Source organism: Martes martes (genome assembly GCF_963455335.1).
Source record: "Martes martes genome assembly, chromosome: 5".
In the NCBI taxonomy this organism is placed as follows: Eukaryota; Metazoa; Chordata; class Mammalia; order Carnivora; family Mustelidae; genus Martes; species Martes martes.
The window spans coordinates 66,024,220-66,049,908 of NC_137892.1; the positions used below are offsets into that span (position 1 = coordinate 66,024,220).

At 38.4% G+C, this 25,689-nt stretch overlaps 1 protein-coding gene and 1 pseudogene across 3 annotated transcripts in view; one reads left to right on the forward strand and one right to left on the reverse strand.

Moving 5' to 3' along the window:
- Positions 1-329: 329 nt before the first annotated feature.
- Positions 330-25,689, forward strand: part of FAM169A (family with sequence similarity 169 member A) — a gene marked incomplete at its 5' end in the record, with an annotated part of 48,260 nt that continues 22,900 nt past the window's right edge. The window contains 5 exons of one of the 2 annotated variants that reach the window (XM_080804814.1): positions 330-461; positions 1,961-2,060; positions 2,556-2,641; positions 4,693-4,864; positions 23,757-23,936. In XM_080804814.1, coding sequence (XP_080660940.1) covers positions 330-461; positions 1,961-2,060; positions 2,556-2,641; positions 4,693-4,864; positions 23,757-23,936 — 670 coding nt within the window. Of the gene's footprint in view, positions 462-1,960; positions 2,061-2,555; positions 2,642-4,692; positions 4,865-23,756; positions 23,937-25,689 lie in introns of those variants that run through there. The other variant, XM_080804813.1, reaches the window with a different exon arrangement.
- Positions 853-1,166, reverse strand: LOC308342603 (small nuclear ribonucleoprotein G-like; annotated as a pseudogene). Its single transcript has one exon. The product of its transcript is annotated as a small nuclear ribonucleoprotein G-like (transcript).

Genomic DNA, 25,689 nt, shown 5'->3' on the forward strand with positions numbered 1-25,689 from the left:
CGCATGAAGAGGGAGAGAGGCAAGGCAGATAGAGAGGGAGAAGCACATTCCTGCTGAGCAGGGAACCTGATGTGGGTCTTGATCCCAGGACCCCGAGATCACCACCGGAACAAAGGCAGATGCTCAACCAACTGAGCCACCCAGACTCCCCACAAAGTTTTCTTTTTGATGTCCATTTTCAGTCAGCAGGCTCAAATTGTTGTCTGTCTTGGCATATTGAAAGTGAAGTTTCCTTAAAGTGCGGTGTTAAAATAAGTTTTTTCTATGAGTAAAGAAAGATAACATTTCATATGCTAAAACATTTGTCCTGTTGTTGGTTGTTGTAGAGGATGGCATTCCCTGTGGATATGCTGGATAATTGCAGTCATGAGGAATTGGAAAGTTCTGCTGAAGATTATATGTCAGATCTAAGGTGTGGGGACCCTGAAAACCCTGAATGTTTTTCTCTTCTCAATATTACGGTAAGGTGTGCAAAAATGATTTTTGTCAACCTTTTCAGTTGAGTTTACACATGAAATCAGTATCTTATTTTTTAATCATTTAAAAATGTTAACTGATCACTTTGGAAATTTGCATCAGAAGACTGTTCAGTAAAATGGTTAAGTACTGATTGGTTAGTATAGCAGCATGATCAAGTCTTAAAAAGACACTCTATAGGTTATCGCTTAATATTTATATTTTGCCTTTAAAATTACATATAAGTTGTTTTGCTGAGATGCGTTACTATATTTGAGCTAACTAAATTAAATTTACTTTAGATTTGGAATTCGTGATTTTAGAAATTTTTTTTGACTATTACAAAAGTTTATTTAACAAAAAAGTTCAATATGAAAATGCACATGGACCTGATTTTTATATTGTAGTAGAACAGGTACTGTGGAGAGGGGACATGTGGAAGCAGTTGATTCTTCTGATGAACACATCCATTGTATATACTCGTTCTAAGGCTTCTAACATGATGATACTATTTCCTCATATTACCACCATTCCGATATTGTTCTGTTGCCCACTGGTTGAGTTGCCATGTCCACACATTCATCTATCACAAGATTCATAAATGGATTGAACCCCCTCAATATTCCTTGGACATGTCTGCCACCATTTAATTTCATTGATAATTTCTTGTCCATAAATTTTTTCAACTCGGGAGAGTGAGCTTTGCTCATGGGTTCTACTTGGGGAGCTCAAAGATGCCTCCAAACAGAATTCGTGGCATCCCTCGGGCTCCTGCGGTAGACCCGGCCTAGAAATTTTTTAATTAGAAAAAATCAAAACATTGAATAACACATTTTTGTGTCACAAATCTTCCTTTTTCTATCAAACTTCCTAATTAGTAAGCATGACATATTGTGATAGAAAGATTGTTAGCATTCCGCTGTGAACCTGATAGTTCTCTAGTCTCTCTCGGCCTCAGAGTTTTCTCCTAGAAAATGATGTTTAAAGGCTTCTTTAAAGTCTGTTCTTCTAAAGGCACCATATTTTATAATTATCTGAATTGTAATATCTGTACATGGGGAATTATGGTCAGATTAATGAAGGTAGAAAAATCTTAAAGTATCATATGTATCTCAGTGGAAAAACAAAGGTACCTTTCTGATGTCTTTTACTATAAAATGGAATCCCCCCCCAAGTTGTCTGAATAACAGATGATAAACTATAGTTGTTTTTTAATGAGTTTATGTACCATATCATGCCTTTGTTTTTATTCAAGTGTGTGGCTAGAGCACAGTGGTAATATTTGTTGAAATAAACTTAAATTTTTTCCCCCAAGATAGTAAAATTCCTGCAAAAGGGAAGTGTGATTTACTTTTTTTTTTGATACTAGAAATGTCTTCTATGAAATTAAGTTACATAATTAGCATTAATGTAGAGAAAGTTTAATATTTTGGTAGAAGGATGGTGTTTTTGTCCTGTATTTTCTTAACAGACTTCACTAATCTCTAATCAATTGTCATTTCAGATTCCTATTAGCCTGTCAAATGTAGGCTTTGTACCTCTTTATGGTGGAGATCAGACTGAGAAAATTCTTGCTCTTTTTGCACCTGAGGACTCACTCACAGGTCTCTTTTCTGCTTAATCTTTATCAGTTGAGGAACTTTTCTCCAAACAATTAGTTATTAAAAAGTAGCTGCATGAGGGGCGCCTGGGTGGCTCAGTGGGTTAAAGCCTCTGCTTGGGCTCAGGTCATGATCCCAGAGTCCTGGGATCGAGCCCCGCATTGGGCCCTCTGCTCAGCGGGGAGCCTGCTTCCCCCGCTCTCTCTGCCTGCCTCTCTGCCTACTTGTGATCTCTGTCAGATAAATAAATAATATCTTAAGAAAAATAGCTGCATGAAAGAATTTAAAAAACTGTTTCAAACTAAATTTTGGAAAATAAAATTTTCACTTGCTTGTAATTAAATGTTTAATGTGTGAAATAAGATAAAGTGGTATAAAATGGGGCCACATTGTATAATAAAGTGTGGGTATATTTAAATTTATCTGTATAAACTTTTTCAAATAATAATATTATATACTATAAAGCTTAAGTGTTAATAATCATCTATTCTGTTTTAGCTGTGGCACTTTATCTTGCTGATCAGTGGTGGGCTATTGATGATATTGTGAAAACATCTGTCCCTTCTAGAGAGGGGCTTAAGCAGGTAACAAGATCCTATAATTTAAAAGTGTTTTTTCTGAGATCATTTCACAATATGCTTCCCATAAACCTTGATAATTGTTGAAATTATTGAGTACTTCTCCATTTTAGTATAACCAGGTTGTATTAAACCATTCGAGTTTCATTGTTGTGATGAAACTGGTAGTCTGATTGGGCTTCCTCAATATTATGTGGTTCTAAAAGTATCAGAGAATTGGGTGATGAAGAGCAAATACCTACGGGTCACTTGAATTGGAGTGACCTGTATTGACGTTAGCTTCTGATTTTCTCACAGGGTAGAGAGAAAGTTGTTCTGTCTGTATATTTGCCGAGATTCTCTGTCTCTAGGAGAGACTGACCAGAAAACTTCCCTATCAGTAGGGCCATGTCAGGTGGTCTGTTCAAATGTTCTAATCAGTGGACCAGAAGGGATATCCTTAGTAGCATACTGCCAGACTTTCTTCTTTTTATGCCTCAGTGATCATTTTATCGTTTACTTGGAGAAAGACACAGTGGCATGCTGATCATTTCTGCCTGCCACAGTTCTGAATGGGAGAACAATCTGTGAAAGGCAGAATTAAGAAACAAAGAGCATGATGATCAGACATGATGAAAAGTAGTACCCAAGGGTTCAAACAATTAACTGCACAAGTATACCATGAAGAATAAGCTAAAAGAGCACATACGAAGACGATTGGGCTTTAGTTAATTAGAAGTAAAACCAAGGTAAGCAAAAAAGCTAATAAAAACACTTAAGCTTATATAGGCAAAGCCCCCACTGTCTTAGCAACATCTTCACTGTTGAGTTCTGTAATATCTGTAAGTCCCAGTGGAGAGATTAAGGATGTGGGACAGTTTCAAGGGAGAGGACTAGAATAGCCAGAGTGCCCAAAATTGCATTAGATCAGTCTTTTCCTTTAGTTGTTCCTGTGGCATGAAATTTAGGGGGAATGTCATGGCTTTCTTCAAGTTTTTTTTAGGCTGTGTGGCTCCAGGGTATCAAAGTCTAGTCTTTGGCTGTGGTCAGTTTAGGATGAAGAAGAATTTTATACTGGTCAGAGCTGTTCAGGGAAGGAATGAATTGTCCTGAAAGCTAGTGAACTTTGTCATTTCCCATGTTGTTTGGTATCTGACATTCTGTAGTGTGTAGTATGGTTAAGGTGAGAGTAGAGTGTGTATAGTTAATGCTTTTTTTTCCTTCACTCACCTGATTAGAGGGCACTCTTGTGCTTCTTTAAAGAGACTTGAGGGGAAATAGACTTTATGGATAGAGTTCTTGTTTTTGGTGATGAAAGATGTCTATAGGGGAAAGCCCCATCATTTGATGTCAGAAAGTTGGTGAGGGGGTCCCAGTGACCATGTGGCCTTTCATGTATGAAGTGAGGCTCTGCTTCCATTCTGTGATTGCCCCAAGTTTGTTTTCATCAGATTTGCTTGTGCCACTGTCATCACTCATAAGATCTAGCAAGAAGGGTCTATGGGTTTGTGTGTGGGGTGAACTGGCTATTCCTTACAGTTACACAACCAGGACATGACTGTTAAATGAAAATTTTACCTGGAAAGATGAGAAAGGCCTTGCTCACCAAATAAGGTAATTTTTCTTAAAGTCTTAGAGGATTACATGAAGCTCCACCCCCCCCGCCGCCTTTTTATTTACTATTGAGGCTAAAGGAGTGAAAAAGTTGAAGCAGTAGAGGTGGTGGTGCAGCAGTTAGCTTGGGGGGGGACCCCAGATCTGGGCAACTGGAAGAAAAAAGAACACACTTGAACACTAAGGAAGAGATGCAGGGCATTGGTCCATTAGAATCTCATTTTACCTGTTTTAGAATTTTGCTGAGGCAGTATTTCATGCATAATATGTGTTTGTAGAAATGGATTATTACTCTTATGAATGATGGGTCTCATCTGTGTGATGAAGGGTGTAAGAAATCATTTTGAGTGTATTCAGAGTGCTTTGAATACTAGTCTGAGGTGTGGAAGCAGGGAGCAAGGTAGGTAGCATTCTGAATGGATGTATATCATAACTGTTGTGCCTGGTGTCTGACTCTTTTCCAGGTGAGAACTCTTGGGGAGAGAGTGGTTCTGTATGTTCTGAATCGAATTATTTATAGGAAACAAGAAATGGAGAGAAATGAGATACCATTCCTGTGTCACAACAGTACTGATTACGCCAAGATTCTTTGGAAGAAAGGAGAGGCCATTGGGTTTTATTCAGTTAAGCCTACAGGTGAGTCTTTAAAAGTTATTTAAACTTTTTATTATGGAAACCTCCTTTTTAGACCCTGTACTATATCGGTATCTTTTTGAGTGACTCTTTAGAGTTTAAATTGAGGTGATTTTACTTAATATTTCTTGGGAGTATATCTACCTTTCTCTGTAAATGAGGGTTGTTAGGAAAGTCTTGAAGAACAAAACAAAAATAAACGTTTGACAGAGGGTAAGATTTCTCCATGTATGTGCAAAGAGTTGTGCATTGAGCCTCCTGTTTGACTGTCTTGACTCCCTACTACATCCTTCCCTTTATTTAAAGTGGTTGATTCCTGCTGTTGTCACTATTCTGGGCTCCTTTTAAAATAGTTGTCTAGGGGCACCTGGGTGGCTCAGTGGGTTAAAGCCTCTGCCTTGGGCTCAGGTCATGATCCCAGGGTCCTGGGATCGAGCCCCGTGTCTGGCTCTCTGCTCAGCGGGGAGCCTACTTCCTCCTCTCTCTGTCTGCCTGCCTCTCTGCCTACTTGTGATCTCTGTCTGTCAAATAGATAAATAAAAATCTTAAAAAAAAATTCTCTTTAAAAAAATAAAATAAAATAAAATAGTTGTCTACCCATGGATCGAATGCGTAGCCTTTGTCTCCCTCACATAGGTGATTCAGCCTAGTTTATTAAGGGCAGCTTTGCTGATTACCATGAAAAACAAAATAATATATTTAGAGAATTCAAATAGCTTTGAAACTGTTAATCTATAATGTTTGGATTTTTGATCCTAAGACCCAACTATACCCTATTCCTAAAAGATGGGTGGAGCTTCATTCTGCTTTACCTATTTTCCTGCCATTTCTGCTCCCTAGAGATACTGGAGCCAGAAAGATTTAACTTGCTTTGATCCATGTACACATATACCCTATACCTTATGACCACCACAAAACAAAGTTGGCCTTTTCTGTACCTTGACCAGAAGACCTTTCGTAGAGAACACTCACATTATTTTCAGCCTTTCTCACATTTCACACCTTCCACATTTAGCCCTTTTGGTCAGATCAAGTCTAAAGATGATACTGAATTCACTGTTGGTATACAGAACAGTTGTGACTGATGCCTTAATCACATCATTAGTACACACTTAAGAATTAGTTAAAAAAAAAAAGATAAGAATTAGTGCATGTAGTTGGTGAGAAGAAGGTCACTTTTTCTCAAAAATAAAAAAACTGAGATCTGTATACTTTAAACTGGTTTGCTGTTTTATTTTTTTTCAAGATTCATTTATTTAGTGTAGAGGGAGAGAGAATGCGCACACCTGGGGGCAGGGGGAGAGGGAGAAGGAGAGAGAGAATCTCAAGCAGAGACTCCCTGATGAGTACGGAGCCTGACTTGGTGGCTCCATTCACAACCCTATGATTGTGACCTCAGCGGAAATCAAGAGCTGAATGCTCAGACAACTGAGCGCCCAGGTACTCCAGCTGATTTGCTGTTTTAATAAATACTTAGGTTCTCCTCTCATTTATTCTTGTATAAATTTGAAGTAGAATCAATTTATGTAACTTCAGAAAGATCATTATACAGTGGCAGGAAAATAATATTGGTTAAATGGAAGCATTGCATAGAAGGCATCAGTTTTTTAAAAATGTTTTAATTAGTTTGGGGTTGAGATATGTTTTAATTGCATTATGCTTAATTTTATCCAAGGTAATTCCTAAGGTAATTGGAGGATTCCTCCCCCCCCCCCCCCCCCCACTTCTCATACTGGCTCCAGGGGAGTTCTTACTGAAACTAGCTCATAAATGTTCAGAGCACGTACTAGTCTATACTTATTTAGAGCTTAAAGGTACACAGTTAGAGGGCATAACATTCCTCTTTCAGTATTTCTGATCAGTACTTGATCCAAGAATGTGCTTCTCTTTCTGTCATGTGCTTTTAGGACTCCTTTCCTCTGTGACCTGCCCTCTATTTTTGCTTGTTGTGGTAGTTAACTAAATTTTATATCCTTGAGTTTCCAAGTGCTACTTGTCTACCACTTTTAGCCCCTTCCATACTTCTCTACTAATTGCATTACCTTCTTACTGCTTATTTTAGTTCTTTCCCACTTTAAGCTCTGGCTGTCATCTATCAGGTAACAGTAGAATTAGGTGTCCTTATACTAGCCTTTGAATTAATAACCATTTAATTCAGTCTAGAAGCATTTTTTTAAAGGAAACCCAGATGTACAATATTTTGAAAAAACTGTCCAAAACAAATACTAAAACATTTTGTGGTAGAAGTATTCCTAATATATGTTTCAGGGGAAAAAAAACTGTACCAGTAACAAAAAGATTAAATCTTTATTAAACAGATTTGGCAATGAATGAGAGCCTTATGGTATAACTTACTATTTATGATTTTTAAATTGAATAGCAAATCATTATATTGGGATCATCATTGGGATGTAAAAAAGAGTTTTGATGTATAAAAGGAGACTGTGGTGTCAAATCCCATTACAGTACAATTAAATTTAAGAAACTACATAAGTTCTTTTTAGCCTGAAATAAAGAGATCACTGTGGGGGACTTAGAGATGTTTGTATGTTTTTGGGTTAGGTAGGTGTCAAATTATTAAAAATAGTTCTTCACAGTAGATTGTTGTATGAAATCTGGCACCTGACTCTAAGGGAGCTCACAGAATTGAATAATGTCATCATAACAAAAGGTTTTCTGGTCTCTTCTATGGTTATTAAGCACTTTGATCTATAAAAAAATGGAATAGGGGGGCGGCTGGGTGGCCCAGTGGGTTAAAGCCTCTGCCTTCGGCTCAGGTCATGATCTCAGGGTTCTGGGATCGAGCCCCACATCGGGCTCTCTGCTCTTCAGGGAGCCTGCTTCCTCCTCTCTCTCTCTCTGCCTACCTCTCTGCCTACTTGTGATCTCTGTCTGTCAAATAAATAAATAAAATCTTTAAAAAAAATGGAATAGGATTAATGCTAAACCTTGTTTCCTTCTGGTATTAAGTAATTTTCACTCATGGAATCATAAACCAAAAAAAAAGTGAGCTCCATTTGTTTCATAGGAGATGTATGTTTATATTTTTGTACAGGTATGCTTTTGCAGTGAAGAACAGTTGGATAATATGTAATCCAAGTATAAAAATATATTACATCAGGATAACATTCTGTAGAATAAGTACAATAGAAATAGAAGTTCAAGAAAAAGAAACATACAAATTTTTTTTTTTAAACATTTTATTTACTTGACAGAGAGTAAGATAACAAGTAGGCAGAGAGGCAGGTGGAGGCGGGGGGAGCAGGCTCCCTGCTGAGCAGAAAGCCTGATGCGGGGCTCCATCCCAGTACCCCGAGATCATGACCTGAGCCTAAGGCAGAGGCTTAACCCACTGAGCCACCCAGATGCCCCGGAACATTACAAAATTCTTGAGTGTTATAGAGGTTAGTTCAATAGTAAAGGAATAGTTTGTTCAGTGGATGATGAAGGTCATCAAATTAATAATAGTTTTTAGGGTCCATTTGATGCATTTAGAAGAGTGATAAAATAATTTTTATCTTTAATATTATTTGTTAATTGAAAAGAGAAAAATAGTGTATTTACATAGAGCATCATGACAGACACCATGTTTACTAGATCACAGTTAATACTATCAGGAATAAGACGCACCAGTATCATGGACTCCTGATCTATAATGTACTGAGAAGGGCGTAACATCATTTTTGGTATTTTTGCCCAAAACCCATAACCTTAATTTTATAATGAGAGGACATTAGACAAAGCCAAACTGAAGGTTATCTACAAAATAACTGATTAGTAATCTCTAAAAGTGTCAAAATCATGAAAAGACGAAGGTGGAGTAATTATCAAAGACCAGAACTAAAAAGATACTAAACTAAATCAAGTGTGGAATCCTGATTGGATTCTGAAACAGAAAAAAAGCGTTAGTGGCGAAATTGGTGAATTTTGAATAAGGTCTGTAGTCAGTAGTACTTTGTCAATATTCATTTTCCTGTTTTGATAATAGTATTTTGGTTGTGTAAGATGTTAACATTAGGGAAGCTGGATGAAGGGTATATGGGACTCTGTATATTTTTGCGACTTTTTTATGAGTCTGAAATTTGTAAGATAGTTTCTTAAAAGTTAAAAGTGGGTCATGGAGGCAGTCACAGGACTGCTTTTTTTCTTTGCAGTCTAATAGGGCTCTTGTGCTCTAAACAATGTACACATGAAACTTTGGTTAAAAACTAAAAGTGAATATTTAGAAAAGTGGAACTATATCCAGAATCTTACCAGTGTCTACCGCAAAACTGGCTGAACTTTTTAAGTCCTCACAGGATCTGTAATGATAAAAGGGCTGTGCTAACTGCAGAACTGCTAATGAGAAATATCACATGCAGCTGAAAAGCAAGAAACCCCTTTGTTAATTCAGTGGAAATTTTATAACTCTTTGCCCTATGTCAAGAAATAGAGAAGGTGAAAATTTGTGTAAATCAGATACCACATTTAATATAGACGAGCTGGAGGGAACAAAATTGAGGACACCCATTAGCTGCTGTTTTGGAATTGTCCATTATTATCTGGCTTCAAGTATGAACCATCTTGATCCAATTCAAAAACCTGTATTTTGTGAAAGCCCAATCAAAGAACCATACGAAGGAAGCACAGTCTGATAAACAGGTACTGTAAATCATATTGTTGAGTCACAAGGGATTTACAGTCACTGCTAAGAGACATGTTTTTGGTTTTTGTAATCCTCATTTGAAGTAACTCATAATGAAAGTGTTTTTCCCTCTCATCATTTGCTAGTCAGCTTTCCTTGTGATTTTTAGACTTTTTAACAGAGCTATGTCTGTGGTCTTCCCTCCTTTTGGACAAATCGCTCATGTCCTGTTCACTGAAATTCAGCTCTCTAGCCCTTCTGTTTAAAGGTTTTTTAAAAAGGAATATCAAAACTGATATAAAATGATAAAGACTAGTAGTACAGCTAAAGGCAAAACATAGTAGAAGTTTGTGTTGGAAGAATGAGGTTATATTGTAGGGCCTTGAGTCTGTCTAGGTGTAACCCTTTTTTGAAGGAAATGAGCAAAGACATGGGAAAGTCCCAGCAACTGTTTGGCTACCTGAAATGTGTCATTTGGAAATGGTTACTTTGTTTGCAGGTGAATTTCTAGCAACCTGAAGGGCCACTTGCTTTCCGATAAGCATTCTCTTATGAGGGTGATTGCATCTCTTAGGGCTGATTGCATTGTCACTGTAGACACAAAGATAGCTGGTCTTGCGTTCCTGCGCCTTCAAAGCACCAAAAATTTTGTGGATGAAACAGGAAATTGCAGTCATTAAATAACTACTTATAATTCAGTTTGATAAATGCTGTATTTGAGGTATCAATAACAGTTCATTGAAAAATGGAACAGTAAGTTTTGCCTAGAGGAAGTGCTATTTAAAAGTGGCTTTGAAGGGGAAGGAGAATGTCAGTAGGCAGAGAAGGGGGAAGGGAAAGAACAATCTTGGTGAACATATAAATGAAATAGAAATGTATGAAAGAAGGCAGAGTCATGAAAGTTCAAGGTATAGTTGGGATGCCACCTTAGGTAAGCCAAAGGACTTTTAGGATAAGCTAAAGGACTAAAGGATAGCGATAGAGTGGGCAGAGGTAAAGAGGGAGGGTCCTCTTATTTTATTTTTTTTTAAGATTTTATTTATTTATTTGACAGAGACAGTGAGAAAGGGAACACAAGTTGGGGGGGGGGGTGGGAGAGGGAGAAGCAGGCTTCCTGTGGAGCACGGAGCCGGATGCGGGGCTTGATCCCAGAACACTGGGATCATGACCTGAGCTGAAGGAAGACGCTTAACGACTGAGCCACCCAGGCGTCCCAGAGGGTCCTCTTATGAAGGGTCTTAAATGCCATAAAGAAGTTTGTTTGGAATTTCACTGGCAAAGAAGCTATCAGTGAATTTTATGCAGAGATAACAATTAAATATTTTAGTGAAGTAATTTTTTTTAAACATTTACTTATTTGAGAGAGAGAGAGAGTGCACAAGCAGGAGGAGTGGCAGAGGGAAAGGGAGAAGCAGGCTCCCCGCTGAGCAGGGAGCCCACCGCAGAGTTCAGTCCCCGGACCCTGAGATCATAACTTGAGCAAAAGGCAGATGCTTAACCTACTGAGCCACCCAGGCGCCCCAGTGAGATAATTTTTTGTAGGGCTTCGTGATTGGATAGGGAAACTGTGTTCTGAAATCAGGGAAGTCTGTTATTTGGGAGCTATTTTAGTAGTCCAGGTGAAAGAAGGACCAACACTAGGAATGTAGCAATAGGGACAGAGAAGGAAACAGATTTGAGGGAGATTTTTGGGTGGACAGAGTGCCCTGACTCTAATGTCTGAATGTCCAAAGGGAGGGAGAGTAACCAGTGGTGACTCCTGGGGATTTTGGCTTGGGTGCGTAAGTGGGAGGGTGTTAAGATTGGGAATACAGGAGGAGGAGTGGATTTGGTAATACTGGAGTTCAGTTTTGACATGCGAAGTTCAATGATCCTAAGGGACAGTAAGTAGAGATACAGTGTAAGAAGTGTAACTTTGATCACATGGGGGAGGTTTGGATTTTGACAAAAGTCACTGTAATTTCATATATTTATCTGTGATTTTATTTTTAAGTAATCTACACCCAACGTGGGGCTTGAACTCACAACTCCCAAGATCAAGAGTGCAGGCTTCACCAACGGAACCAGCCAGGTGCCTCAGAAGTCAGTGTAACTTTGAAATGTAGATGAGATTAGTCAAAACTCTTATATAAAGTGAGTGTTCATAAATATTGGTGTGAGGATATAAGTTACTGGAAACAGCCTGAGATAACCAAATGTAACTATGGAGGGAGTCTACCAGCAAAAGGTACTGTCTGCTGAGATGTGCTCATTGATTCCCTGACAGTTAAAAAGGAAGTGTTAATCTACCAGAAGATAAGAGAAAGGGGAAAGTTAGCTGAGGCTGCTGACTGTTCACCAGAGATTTGTGCTTTCTCTTCTGTATTCTAGTCATTGGCTAGTAGCTGCCCAGTCAGGGATTATATTTTCTCTCACTTTCACAGCTTGGTGGGGCTGTGTGACTAGTTCTTCCTAAGGTAATGAGAAATGATACGTATGGTGTTGGATCACAGTGGTTAAGATGCATACTTTTCCTCCTACCTGCTGAATGCAGTGGATTGTAAATACCTGGTCTGTGGAGAAGCCATGAGACAGAAGGAACCTGAGTTCTGTCACTTTGGTGGGCCCCAGCGAACCATGTTTCCATTATATAGTTGCATGTGCCCTCTGCTCGAATCTGGGCTGTCCCTGTGACATGGTTTACCAGTAGAAGGCAGCACAAGTGACACTGTGCTAAACTTTAAGAAGGCCTGAGTGTTTGCATTTTGCTACCGTTAGAAACTAAATCACCATGTAAGAAGTATGACTACTTCAAGACTGCCATGTGGTGAGGAAGCCCAAACAGCTGCATTAAAGAGAACTGAAGCTGTGCTTCCAGTCAGCAGCTGATACAAACTGTATCTCATGGCAGTAAAGCTGTTTGGACTTTTAGCTGTTTCAGTTTCCCATATACATATGAAAGTTGTGATAAATAATGAAAATTTTTGTTTTCACCCGGTACATTCTGGGATGATTTGTTGGGCCACAATAGGTAACAGACTGTTCTTGGATGATGGTGCCTCAGAAAGACATCCACTCTGCAGTAGCAGTAGCACCTGTGTGGGACTGTTACCTAAGTAAAACCGAGTCTTATATTAAGCTTTCCATATTGGTTTGTTACAACAGCTGATGTTGCTATAACTGATTTATAAAGCATCAAGACTGTGATGAGAATACTTGTCTAGTGGATAGTCACCTACTGATGCCTTTGTGAGGCATTAAACCAGTATTTATGAAGGTGAGGGAAGACATACTCCCAGTGGACAAAGAGGAAATAGTGATTTCATGAAGAGAGAAAGTCATTCAAGTGTGGTAGAATATCTGTGCTTGAATTTGAATAGATCCTGAATGGTTTTGTGAAAATTCATCTTTCAAAAGCTGTTTTGGAAGATGCTATATAGATGGGGAAGGAAAGAAAAGGGGAAGAAGGTGAGTAGGAGAAAGAGCAAGAGGGAGAAATTGAGAGATAGTGATAAAAATTGTGTAGACTCCCCTCATAGAACTTAGATTCTAGAGGAGGAGTTGGTGGTGAATAGGCAAGTAGACAATGCTATGAAGAAAACTGAAGTAGATAAGGGAGAGTGTGTGTGTGTGTGCGTACTGTTTTAAATAGAAAGGTCGGGGTAACCAACTCTGAAGGAAGGAAGGGGATGATGAGATAAATGAAGTTCCAGGAGAAGAGGTTTTGAGGCAAAGAACTGAAATGGAGAAGCCCTGAGGCAGAAGTTCAGGGTGTTTGAGAAATAGGAAGAGGGCCAGGGGCTAAAGTAGAGGGAGTGTGTGATACAGGGATGGAGAAAGGCAGGGCTGTATCCTGAATAGTCTTATAGGCCAAGGAAAGAGTTTGAATTTATTCTGTGGGTAGTGAGAATTCATTGGGTTTTGAACATGGGCATAACACAACCTGATTTGCCTTCAAAACAGGTAACTAACACTGTTGTGTGAACAGCCGGGAGAGGGGATACTGGAATTAAGTTCAATTAGTTAAGAGGTTATTCCCCTGGTAAGAGGTGATGGTGGCTTGGACAAGGGAGATAAGGTAGAAGTCATCATATTTGAGATAGATTATGAAGCTAATGATGTAGGATTTCTGATGGATTGTACATGGGATATGAAAGAAATGAGTTAAGGATGAATTCTTGACTTTTTGCTATAAGCAGCTGGGTGGGGGGTGATGAGATTTCCAGAAAAATTCGTCAGCTAAGGGAAGATCAGATTTGGGGAGTATCTGGGAGAAATCTGATTGTAAATGGTTTATTGGAATGACACATAAATTACTTTTTTTTAAATTTTTAAAAATATTTTGAAGATTTAGAACGTTTTGAGAGAGTGAGCATGTGTGTGGGGAGAGGCAAAGAGAGGGAGAGAGAGAATCTCAAGCAGACTCCCTATTTAGCACGGAGCCCTATGCAGGGTAATCTCACTACTCTGAGATCATGACTTGAGCTGAAGCCAAGAGCTGGCTACTTAACCGACTGAGCCACCCAGATGCCTCTGTTCTTTTTAAATTTTTAAAAGTTTTATTGAGGTAGCATTCACAATCCATACAATTCATCCATGTAAATTATACAATTCCTTTTTTTTTTTTAGTGGATTCACCAAATTGTATAACTGTCATCATTATCAATTTTAGATCACTTTCATCAACCCCAAAAGGAAACCCTGTACTCACTGGCAGTCACTTTCAGCTCCCTTGGCACTGGTCTTGGGCAACCAGTAGCTTGTCTCTCTAGATTTCTGTCTCTGTAGATTAGTCTGTTCTGGACATATAAATGGGATTATACAGTAATACAATCAGACACAGTAGTTTTTTTGTGTCCGGCTTCTTAGACTTAGAATACTCTTTCCAAATGTCATCCATGTTATAGCATGTTATCACCACTTCATTCCTTTCTAATAGCCAAATAATATGCCCTGTTGTATGGATGTACCAATATTGTCTTTCCTCATTTGTTGGGCTTTTGAATTGTTTCTGCTTTCTGGCCGTTATAAATAATATTTCTGTGACTTATTTATGTACAGGTTTTTGTGTGGACGTCTTTTTATTTCTCTTGGGTATATACCAAAAATGGAATTGCAGGGTCATATGGTAACTCTAAGTTTAGTCTTTTGAGGAGTTGCTAAATGGTTTTCCAAAGTGACCGCACCATTTTGCATTCCTTTCAGCAATGTACCAGGATTGCATTTTCTCCACATCCTCACCAACACTTGTTTGTACTTATCTTTTTGATTTTAGGCTCTGTGTCTGAAGTGTCATGGCATTGACATTTTCAGTTGTATTTCCTTAATGGCTAAGGATGTCCAGCATCTTTTCATGTGTGTGTTGGTCACTGTTATGTCTTCTTTGGGAAAATGTCTGTTTGATCCTTTGCCCATTTTTTTTTTTTTAAAGATTTTATTTATTTATTCGACAGACAAAGATCACAAGTAGGCAGAGAGGCAGGCAGAGAGAGGAGGAAGCAGGCTCCCTGCTGAGCAGACAGCCTGATGCAGGGCTCGATCCCAGGGCCCTGGGATCATGACCTGAGCCGAAAGCAGAGGCTTTAACCCACTGAGCCACCCAGGCGACCCTGCCCATTTTTAATTTGGACTTTTTTTTTTTTCCTCCACTTTTCTCCCCATACCTTTATTGTGGTATAACTGACATAAAAAAAAATTGCCCATATTTAAAATTTATAATTTGTTGTGTTTTGGCATATGTTTACAGCTGTGAAACTATTACCACAATCAAGATAATAAAATAACCATTATCCCCGACAGTTTCTCTTGCTTCCTATAACCATTCCTCTTCCCACTATGAATCCCCAAGCAAACACTTTTCTGTAGTCTGTTATTATAGAATAGCTTGTTTTTCTGGAATTTTATAAGATGTGATCATTACAGTATATACATTTTTGTTTGTTTTAGCCTAGGTTCTCACTCACCTCAGTTATTTTAAGAGTCACATATCATAAAATAAAATTCACTGTTACAGATTAATTTTTACTTTATTGGTTTAAGAACACTTAACATTGGGGCACCTGGGTGGCTCAGTGGGTTAAAGCCTCTGCCTTTGGCTCAGGTCATGATCCCAGGGTCCTGGGATCGAGCCCTGCATGGGGCTCTCTGCTCAGCAGGGAGCCTGCTTCCTCTCTCTCTCTCTGCCTGCCTCTCTGCCTACTTGTGATCTCTCTCTGTCAAATAAATAAATAAAATCTTCAAGAAAAAAAAACACACCATAAGGTCTACTCTTAACAGATTTTTAAGTGTAGAATACAATATAGAATAACAGTTGACAAACTATGGAAATAATGTTATATAGCAGATACATAGAATTTACTAATCTTGCGTTAATGAAGCTTTAAACCTATTGATTGGCAACTTCCGATTTCCATCTCCCTTGCCCTTGGTGAACACGGTTCTGTTTTCTGCTTCTTTGAGTTTGACTAATTTAGATACCTTATGTAGTTGGAGTCGTACAGTATTTGTACTTCTGTGGCTGGCTTATTTAACTTAGCATAATGTCCTCAAGGTTCATCCACGTTGTCACATATTGCAAGATTTATTTTTTAAATGACTGAATATTATTCCGTTGTATGTGTGTACCACGTTGTCTTTATTCATTCATCCATCAGTGGATATTTAGGTTGTCATAACATCTTGGCTATTGTGAATAGTGCTGCAGTGAACGGGGGATTGCTGATATGTGAGACCCGATTTCAGTTCTTGGGTAATATCCAAAAGTGGGATTGCTAGATGATATGGTAGTTCTATTTTTGATTTTTTGAGGAACTTGCATACTGTTTTCCATAGTGGCTATACCATTTTGTATTCCCATCAACAGTGTACAAGGTTTCCAGTTTTCCATATCCTCACGAACACTTGTTATCTTTTTTTTTTTTAGTAATAGTCATCCTGATAGGTGTGAAGTAATATTTTGTTGTTTTGATTTGCATATCTCCATTGATTGGTGACATTGAACATTTTTTCATCTACCTGTCAGCCATTTGTATATCGTTTTGAGAGAAATACATATTTAAAATTGCGTTTTGTCTTTTTATTATTGAGTTATAAGCATTCTTTATATATTTTAGGTACAAGTCTCTTGGAGATATAATTTGGAAATACTTTCTCCTATTTTATTTATTTTTATTTATGTATTTATTTTTAAAGATTTTTTAAATCTTTTTTTAAAGATTTATTTATTTAATTGACAGAGACACACACACACACACACACACACAGAGGGAACATAAGCAGGGGGAGTGGGAGAGGGAAAAGCAGGATTCCTGCTGAGCATGGAGCCTCATGTGGGCCTCGATCTCAGGACCCTGGGATCATGACCTGAGCAGAAGGCAGGCACTTAACGACTGAGCCACCCAGGCACCCTATTTTTAGGATTTTATTTATTTGACAGAGAGAGAGAGAGAGATAGAGAGAGAGCACAGGCAGGGGGAGCAGCAGAGGGAGAGGAAGAAGCAGACTCCCCACTAAGCAGGGACTCCGATGTGGGGCTCGATCCCAGAACCTGGGATCATGACCTGAGCTGAAGGCAGACGTTTAACTAATTGAGCCACCTAGGCGTACCCCTATTTTCTCCCATTTTATAGGTTGTATTTTCACTATCTTGATCGCGTCCTTTGAAGCACAGAATTTTTAAATTTTGATGAAATCCAATTTATTTTCTTTATTGCTTTTGGTATTTATCTAAGAAAGCTTTGTCTAATCCAAGGTGATAAAGATTTACTGCTGTGTTTTCTTCTAAGAGTTTTATAGTGTTAGGTCTTAATACTTAGGTTGACAACCACTTACAGTTAATCTTTGTATATGGTGTGAGGGAGTCCAGCATTTTTTTCCCCCCTAGGTGACTGTCTTGTTGTCTCAGAACTATTCAGTGAAAAGACTATTCTTTTTCTGTAGAATTGCCTTGGAACCCCTGTCAAAAATCAGTTAGCCGTAAATAAGAGGTTTTGTTTTTGGATCGTCAGTTGTATTCCATTGATCTTTGTAACTGTTCCAGTATGTATGGAAGTATGGTATGCCAGTACCATAATGTTTTGATGACTGTAGCTTCATAAGTTTTAAAATGGCAAATGTGAGTCCTTAAACTTTGTTTTTCTTTACGATTGTTTTGGCTTTTTTGCGGTCTTGTGCATTTGTGTATGAATTTTAGGATCACCTTGTCAGTTTCTGTAAGAAGATTTAGTTGAGAATTTTGAATCTTTAAGTCAATTTGGGAAATATCCACACACACACACATGCACACGCACACATACACACATCTTTTTTTTTTTTTAAAGATTTTAGGGGTGCCTGGGTGGCTCAGTGGGTTAAAGCCTCTGCCATCAGGGACGCCTGCGTGGCTCAGTCGGTTGGGCAGCTGCCTTTGGCTCAGGTCATGATCCCAGCATCCTGGGATCGAGTCCCACATTGGGCTCCTTGCTCGGCGGGGAGCCTGCTTCACTTCACCCTCTGCCTCTGCCTGCCACTCTGTCTGCCTGTGCGCTCGCTCGCTCTCTCTCTCTCTCTGACTAATAAATAAATAAAATCTTTAAAAAAAAAAAAAAAAGCCTCTGCCTTCAGCTCAGGTCATGATCCCAGGGTCCTGGGATCGAGCCCCGCATGGCATGGGCTCTCTGCTCAGCAGGGAGCCTGCTTCCTCCTCTCTCTCTGTCTGCTTCTCTGCCCACTTGTAATCTCTGTCAAATAAATAAAATCTTAAAAAAAAAAGAAAATTTTAATTAAAGATTTTATTTATTTGACAGAGTGACAGCAGGAGAGGGAACACAAGCAGGAAGAGTGGGAGAGTGAGAAGCAGGCTTTTCATTGAGCAGGGAGCCCAGATGTGGGGCTCGATTCCAGGAATCATGACCTGAGCTGAAGACAGACGCTTAGTAACTGAGCCACCCAGGTGTCCCTAATTTGGGGAATATATTAATGTCTAATAGTATTAAATCTTCTGATCCATGAATGTGGATGTCTTTCCATTTATTTAGAAGTTCTTTTATTTCTGTTAACAATGTTTGTAGTTTTTCGTATGCATATAAGTTTCATACTATCTTGTTAAGTTGTAAGAATTTTATTATTAATGCTGTGATAAATGGAATTGTTTTCCTTCTTTATTTATTTATTTATTTATTTGACAAAGAAATCACAAGTAGGCAGAAGTAGGCAGAGAGGCAGGCAGATAGAGAGGGAGAGGCAGGCTCTCTGCTAAGCAGAGAGCCTGATGTGGGGCTCGATCCAAGGACCCTGGGATCGTGACCTGAGCCGAAGGGAGAGGCTTAACCCACTGAGCCACCCAGGCGCCCCTGTTTTCCTTTTTTTTTAAAGATTTTATTTATTTATTTGACAGAGAGAGAGATCACAAGTTGACAGGCAGGCAGAGGGGTGAGGGAAGCAGGCCCCCTGCTCAACAGATAGCCTGATGTGGGGCTCAGTCCCAGTACCCTGAGATCATGACCTGAGCTGAAGGCAGAGGCTTAATCCACTGAGCCACCCAGGCGTTCCTTGTTTTCCTTTTTTTTTTTTTTTAAAGATTTTATTTATTTATTTGACAGAAATCACAAGTAGGCAGAGAGGCAGGCAGAGAGAGAGGAAGGGAAGCAGACTCCCCGCTGAACAGAGAGCCCGACGTGGGGCTCGATCCCAGGACCTTGGGATCATGACCCGAGCCGAAGGCAGAGGCTTTAACCCACTGAGCCACCCAGGCGCCCCTGTTTTCCTTTTTTAATGAAAGATTTCATTTTAGGGAGAGAGAGCGTGCGTGAATGGGGGAAGGGGTAGAGGGAAAGAGAGGATCTTAAGCAGACTCTGTGCTGACTGTAGAACCTGATGCAGCGGGGCTTGATCTCATGACCCTGAGACAGTGACTTGAGCCCAAATCAAGAGTTAGATGCTCCATTGAGCCATTCAGGTACCCCTGGAATTGTTTTCTTGAATTTCATTTTCAGATTGTTCATTGCTGGTGTATAGAAATACAGTTGATTTTTGTATATTGATCTTGCAACCTTGCTGAACTGCCTTTAAGTTTTAGTAATTTTTTAGTGGGTTCCTTAAGATTTTCTGTATACAAAAGTATGTCATCTATAAATGTAGCTTTGCTTCTTTTTTTTAGTCTGGCTGCCTTTTTTTTTTTTTTTTTAAAGATTTTATTTTATTTATTTGACAGACAGAGATCACAAGTAGGCAGAGAGGCAAGCAGAGAGAGAGGAGGAAGCAGGCTCCCTACCGAGCAGAGAGCCCGATGCGGGACTCCATCCCAAGACCCTGAGATCATGACCCGAGCCGAAGGCAGAGGCTTAACCCACTGAGCCACCCAGGCGCCCCTAGTCTGGCTGCCTTTATTTCCTTTTCTTGCCAAATTAGAACCTCTAATATAGTGTTGAATAGAAGCAGTGAGCATGAACAGTTATGTTTTGTTCCTGATCTTAGGAAGAACCATGCAATCTTTTACCATTAAGTGTGGTGTTAGCTGTGAGTTTTTCCTAAGTACCTCCAGGACATTGAGTATTTTTTATCATGAAACGTATTGGATTTTGTCAAATGTTTTTTTCTCTGTTGAGCTAATTGTGTGATTTTTGTTACATTCACATTTATGTGTGCTCTTCTATTCTTGATTTTGGAAAAGTCTCATGCATTATGGAAATTAAAGACTAGTGATTATCGACATTTGGATACATGGTAACAAGCCTTGAGAGTAGGTGAGATTTCCCAGAGAGAATATATAGAAGAAGGTGGTCAAAGAGGAAAATTTGAGGATTATAAATAAGTATTCAATATACCATGTGCAATGCTTAATTTAATTTAATTACAGTTAGTAAATTTAATTTAATGAGAACTTCATCTAAGTTAGGTTGTGGTTTTGCTTTACTAGTTAATTGTGCTATTGTCTACAGCTGTTGATGGGTCTGAAGAATGGTAACATGGGAAGTTTTTGTGCTCTTTATTTGGTATTTCTGTGTACTGATAGAACACTTAAAGTACAGTTGCCCCTTGAACAACACAGGTTTGAACTCCATGGGTCTACTATATGTGATTTTTTTCAATAAATACAGTACTACAAATGTATTATCTCTTAGGACTTTTTTAAGATTTCATTTATTTATTAGAGAGAGAGAGCATGAGCGGAGAGAGGAGCGGAGGAGGAGGAAGAGGGACAAGCAGATTCTGCACTGAGTGTGGAGGCTGACACAAGGCTCAATCCCAGGATCCTGAGATCATGGCCTGAGCTGAAAGCAAGAGTCAGATGCTGAACCAAATGAGCCACCCAGGCGCCCCTCTTAGGACTTTCTTAATAACATTTTATTCTCTCTAGCCTACTGTATTGGGAGAATATAGTATATGATAGATATAACATACAAAATATATGTTAATTGACTGTTATCAGTAAGGCTTCCAGTCAACAGTAGGGTGTTAGTAGTTAAGTTTTGGGGGGTTAAGTTATATGGGGATTTTCAGCTGCTCAGGAGGTCAGTGCTCCTAACTCCCAAGTTGTTCAAGGGTCAACTGTATAAGTTTTTAAATAAAGGAAGAGAATCAGCATCTTATTTTGCAATGAATATATACATGACAAATACATATAGAAAAACTTGAAACTTTGTGAATACTGCTAGTTCCATAAATTTACCATTTTAACAATACAAGATGCTGGAATTTACCTCCTCTCTGGTAGAAGAAATGTTTGTGTGGAAAAAAAATCAAATTGTGGATTATTTCCATCATGTAATTATTACACTTTTGTAAGGAACCTGGAGCATGTACAATAGGAAACAGTCATAAATCCTCAGACTCTGAATTGAGAATTAGAACTAGATAGTGCTTTCACTTTTCATTTTTGCTTTGTCTTTTGAACTACTAGTGCTTATAAGGTAATGTCTCTCTCTTCTTTTTTTTTTTTTTTTAAAGATTTTATTTATTTATTTGACAGAGAGAGATGACAAGTAGGCAGAGAGGCAGGCAGAGAGAGAGGAAGGGAAGCAGGCTCCCTGCTGGGCAGAAAGCCAAATGCGGGGCTCGATTCTAGGACCCTGAGATCATGACCTGAGCCAAAGGCAGAGGCTTAACCCACTGAACCACCTAGGCGCCCCTCTTTTTTTTTTTAAAGATTTTTTATTTATTTATTTGACAGATCACAAGTAGGCAGAGAGGCAGGCAGGAGAAGAAGGGAAGCAGGCTCCCCGCTGAGCAGAGAGCCTGATTCAGGGCTCCATCCCAGGAGCCTGGGATCAGGACCTGAGCCGAAGGCAGAGGCTTAACCCACTGAGCCACCCAGGCGCCCCTAAAGTAATGTCTCTTGATTTTGTAATCACTACTAGCAGTTACTATGAAAAAACTCTAATTTCAAGGTGTTAAAAATTAATTATGGTCATAGTAGCTTGTTGGTGAGACTACCTGTTACACTCTTACAAGTAACTTGTTTATATATTTCAGCTTTATTCAGTAAAATTGACAGTTAAAATGATACATAATTCAAGTGTACGGCTTGATAATTTGATATATGTGTATACATTGTGAAATATTCACTAGAATCAAGCTAATTAAAAGAGACTGCTGCACAGTTACCATTTTCTTTTTTTTTTGGTAGAGATAACACTGAATATTTACTTTCTTAGTAAATTTCAAGTATGTAACTTTTTTTTTTTTAAAGATTTTATTTATTTATTTGACAGAGATCACAAGTAGGCAGAGAGGCAGGCAGAGAGAGAGGAGAGGGGGAAGCAGGCTCCCTGCTGAGCAGAGAGCCCGATGCGGGACTTGATCCCAGGACCCTGGGATCATGACTTGAGCTGAAGGCAGAGGCTTTAACCCACTGAGCCACCCAGGCGCCCCTCAAGTATATAACATTGTTAACATTGTAGAATAGCCATTCTATAAGACCTTTTAAACCATAGAAATATCCTAGCTGAATGTCAGCATTTAAGATCTAAGCAATGAGAATTACCTATTCTAAGCTTAAATTAGTTGATAGTCTTGGAGACTTTTGCAGAAAGTTACTGAAATTCTCCAATTTAGTCATGAATAATCCAAATTATTCGGTTCAGCTAAAAAAGATCTTGTTATATTGACCAAGTCATCAAATGGTATGATTGGTAAAAGTCAATTTGTGAGATGTTTGTTACCTGAAATTTTATGTCTTCCTTGAACTGCATTATTAGAATTATCTGAAATCATTTGAATAATCGAAGAACAATAGGTTTTTTTACTTGAGGCACAAAAAGAGTAGAATATTGACTGATTAACTATGAACTATTTCTAAAGTTAATAGAGAATGGGATGCCCCATCGTGATGCTCACAACTTGTATACTGTCTTATAATGCGTTAAAGGAGCTAACACATCTAGTTAGAGGGTCAGAACACAGATCAGCATTCTTAAAAAGACAAATCAACATAGCTGTGTAATAGAAGAGGCATATTTAGTGACTGTAAGTTCTTTCTTCTGTTTAAGTATTCAAGATATTTTAAAAAAATACATGTACAGCAAAAAGATTGTTGACTTAGCCATTTCTAAGAAATGTTTCCATTTCTTAGAAAAGTGTTTCTAAAAATTTTTATTTATTTATTTGAGGTAGAGAAAAAAAGCAAGAGGGAGCAAGCAGGAGCTGGGGAGTGGGCAGAGGAAGAGGGAGAAAATGACCCCCTGCTGAGCAGAGAGCAGGTCTTTGGGGCTGGATCCCAGGATCCTGTCATTACTTGAGCTGAAGGCAGATGCTTAACTGGCTGAGCTGCCCAAGGGCCTCTGTTTCCATTTAGTCCTATTCTGTGGTCCTTAAAAATCTGGAAAACTGACTTCCTTCTTTGCCATCATGGAGTAGATTAAAAATGAGACTACTCACTAGAGAAAAACGGATAGATGGTTATTTAGGTACTGAAGTTGTAATGAGGTACTGCACGCATTTTACACTACATACAATCATCACATACACTTTTTTAGTTTTAAAATATAATAGTTGGTGAGTTTTAAAGTTGTGCAAGTCTGTAGACAGCAATGCATATTCTAGTATATACTTAAAAAATGGTAATAGTGACTTCTATTAGATGATCCTGTGACAAAATACATAGATAGTTCTATAATCATCACATGTATACATTGTGAAGTATGTGTAACAGCAGCTGGGAAGCATTTTATATTATGAAGTTGATACATTTCTTTAACACTCTTGAAGTAAGAAAAATAACTATTTTTAGACTGTTAATGTATGTTCTTCAAACATATATACATATATGGCCTTTTAATTTGAAAAATTACTGGGTTTCTTTTCTCATGACTGCAGGAAGCATATGTGCCTCATTTCTTACCCAAAGCTACCAACTGCCAGTTCTTGATACAATGTTTGTAAGAAAGAAATATCGAGGCAAAGATTTTGGGCTTCATATGCTGGAGGACTTTGTTGATTCCTTTACAGAGGATGCTCTTGGCTTGCGGTATCCACTCTCCTCTCTCATGTACACAGGTAAATTAAGTTTAAAAATGTTAAACTTGTTTCACTGTCCCTTTTAAGTTGTTTCTGAGGAATACTGTAAATGTGCATATATCACTATTAACTAAATTTGGATTCTTTGGGTCCCTAGAGCTTCATTTTGTAGATGTGTCCTAGTCTCATGTATATGGCAATTTTTGGAGGTGTGGAGGCTTTTTTAAAAAGTTGACATATAATTCATACACCATCAAATTCACCCTCTTAAAGTGTACAGTTCAGTGATTTTTATTACATTCATAGCTGTGTACCCATAGCCAGTATCTAATTCCAGAACATGCTCATTACCCCAAAAAGAAACCCTGCACCAACTAGGAGTCACTCATTACCCCAGTCCTTCTTCCCCTAGCAACCACCAGTCTGTTTTCTTCTGTATGGATTTACCTGTCCTCGACATTTCACATAAATATAATCATGTGATATGATTATATTATAAGCCCTTTGTATCTAGCTTCTTTTATTTTGCATAAATTTTGTTAAAGTTCATGTGTGTTGTAGCATGAATCAGTGCTTCATTCCTTTTTATGGATGAATTATATTCTCTTTTATGGATATGCCGCATTTTGTTTATCCGTCATCAGTTGATGGACTTTTGGGGTTGTTTCCACTTTTTAGCTGTTAACGAATAATGCTGCTGTGAACATTTGTATAGTTTTTGTATGGCTATTTCTCTGCACTTAGTTGTGGATGGAATTGCTGGGTCATATGGTGACTCTATATTTAACATTATGAAGAACTGCCAAACTATTTTCTAAAGCACGTGTACCATTTTACATTCCCATAAGTAGTGGATGAAAGTTACCATTTATATTGTCACCAACACTTGTTACTGTCTTTCTGTTTTTGAAATTTTTATTTTATTTTCATTTTATTTATTTATTTTATTTTTAAATTTTTTTAAATTTATTTTTATTGACATATAATGTATTACTTTTTTCAGGGGTACAGTTACTATCTTTTTGATTATAGCCATTCTTGTGGGTGTGAAGTGGCATCTTATTATAGGTTTGATTTGCATTTCATGTTGAGCATCTTTTCATATGGTAGTTGGCCATTTCTGTATTTTGTCTCTTAAATAAATAAATATAATATAAATATATAATATATAATATAATATATATAATATAATAATATAAATATAAAGATCTAATGTCTATTTAGATCTTTTTTGGGTTCTCTGTTGTGGTAGCTTTTAAAATTAAAAAAAAATAATTTCAGATGTATAAAAAGATGTAAAGAATAAGACAACAAAAACTCATGTACCATTCAGCATGTGCCATCTATGAGAAATGGATCATTGCTAGTCCAGTTGTACACCTACCCAAATTAACTCACTTCCTTCCCTGAAAGAAGCACCACCTCAATTTGGCATTTTCCCCATATATTTCTTAGACTTTTTGTTTTCGAGAGAGGGAGAGAGAGAGAGAGAAGGAGAGAAAGAAAGTGTGTCCACAAGCACGTGCATGAAGGGCTGGGGCTGAGAGGAGAGAGAGAACCTTAAGCAGACTCCATGCCCAGTGCAGATCCTGATGCGGGGCTGATCTCACTACCCTGAGATCATGACCTGAGCCAAAACCAAGAGTTGGGCACTTAACCTACTGAGCCACTCAGGTGTCCCTCTTAGACTTACAAGGCATATTTATATATTTTCCAATAATATGTCCTATTGTTTAACATATTTAAAAACTGGGGCATTAGGTGGCTCAGTTGGTTAAGTGTCTGCCTTTGG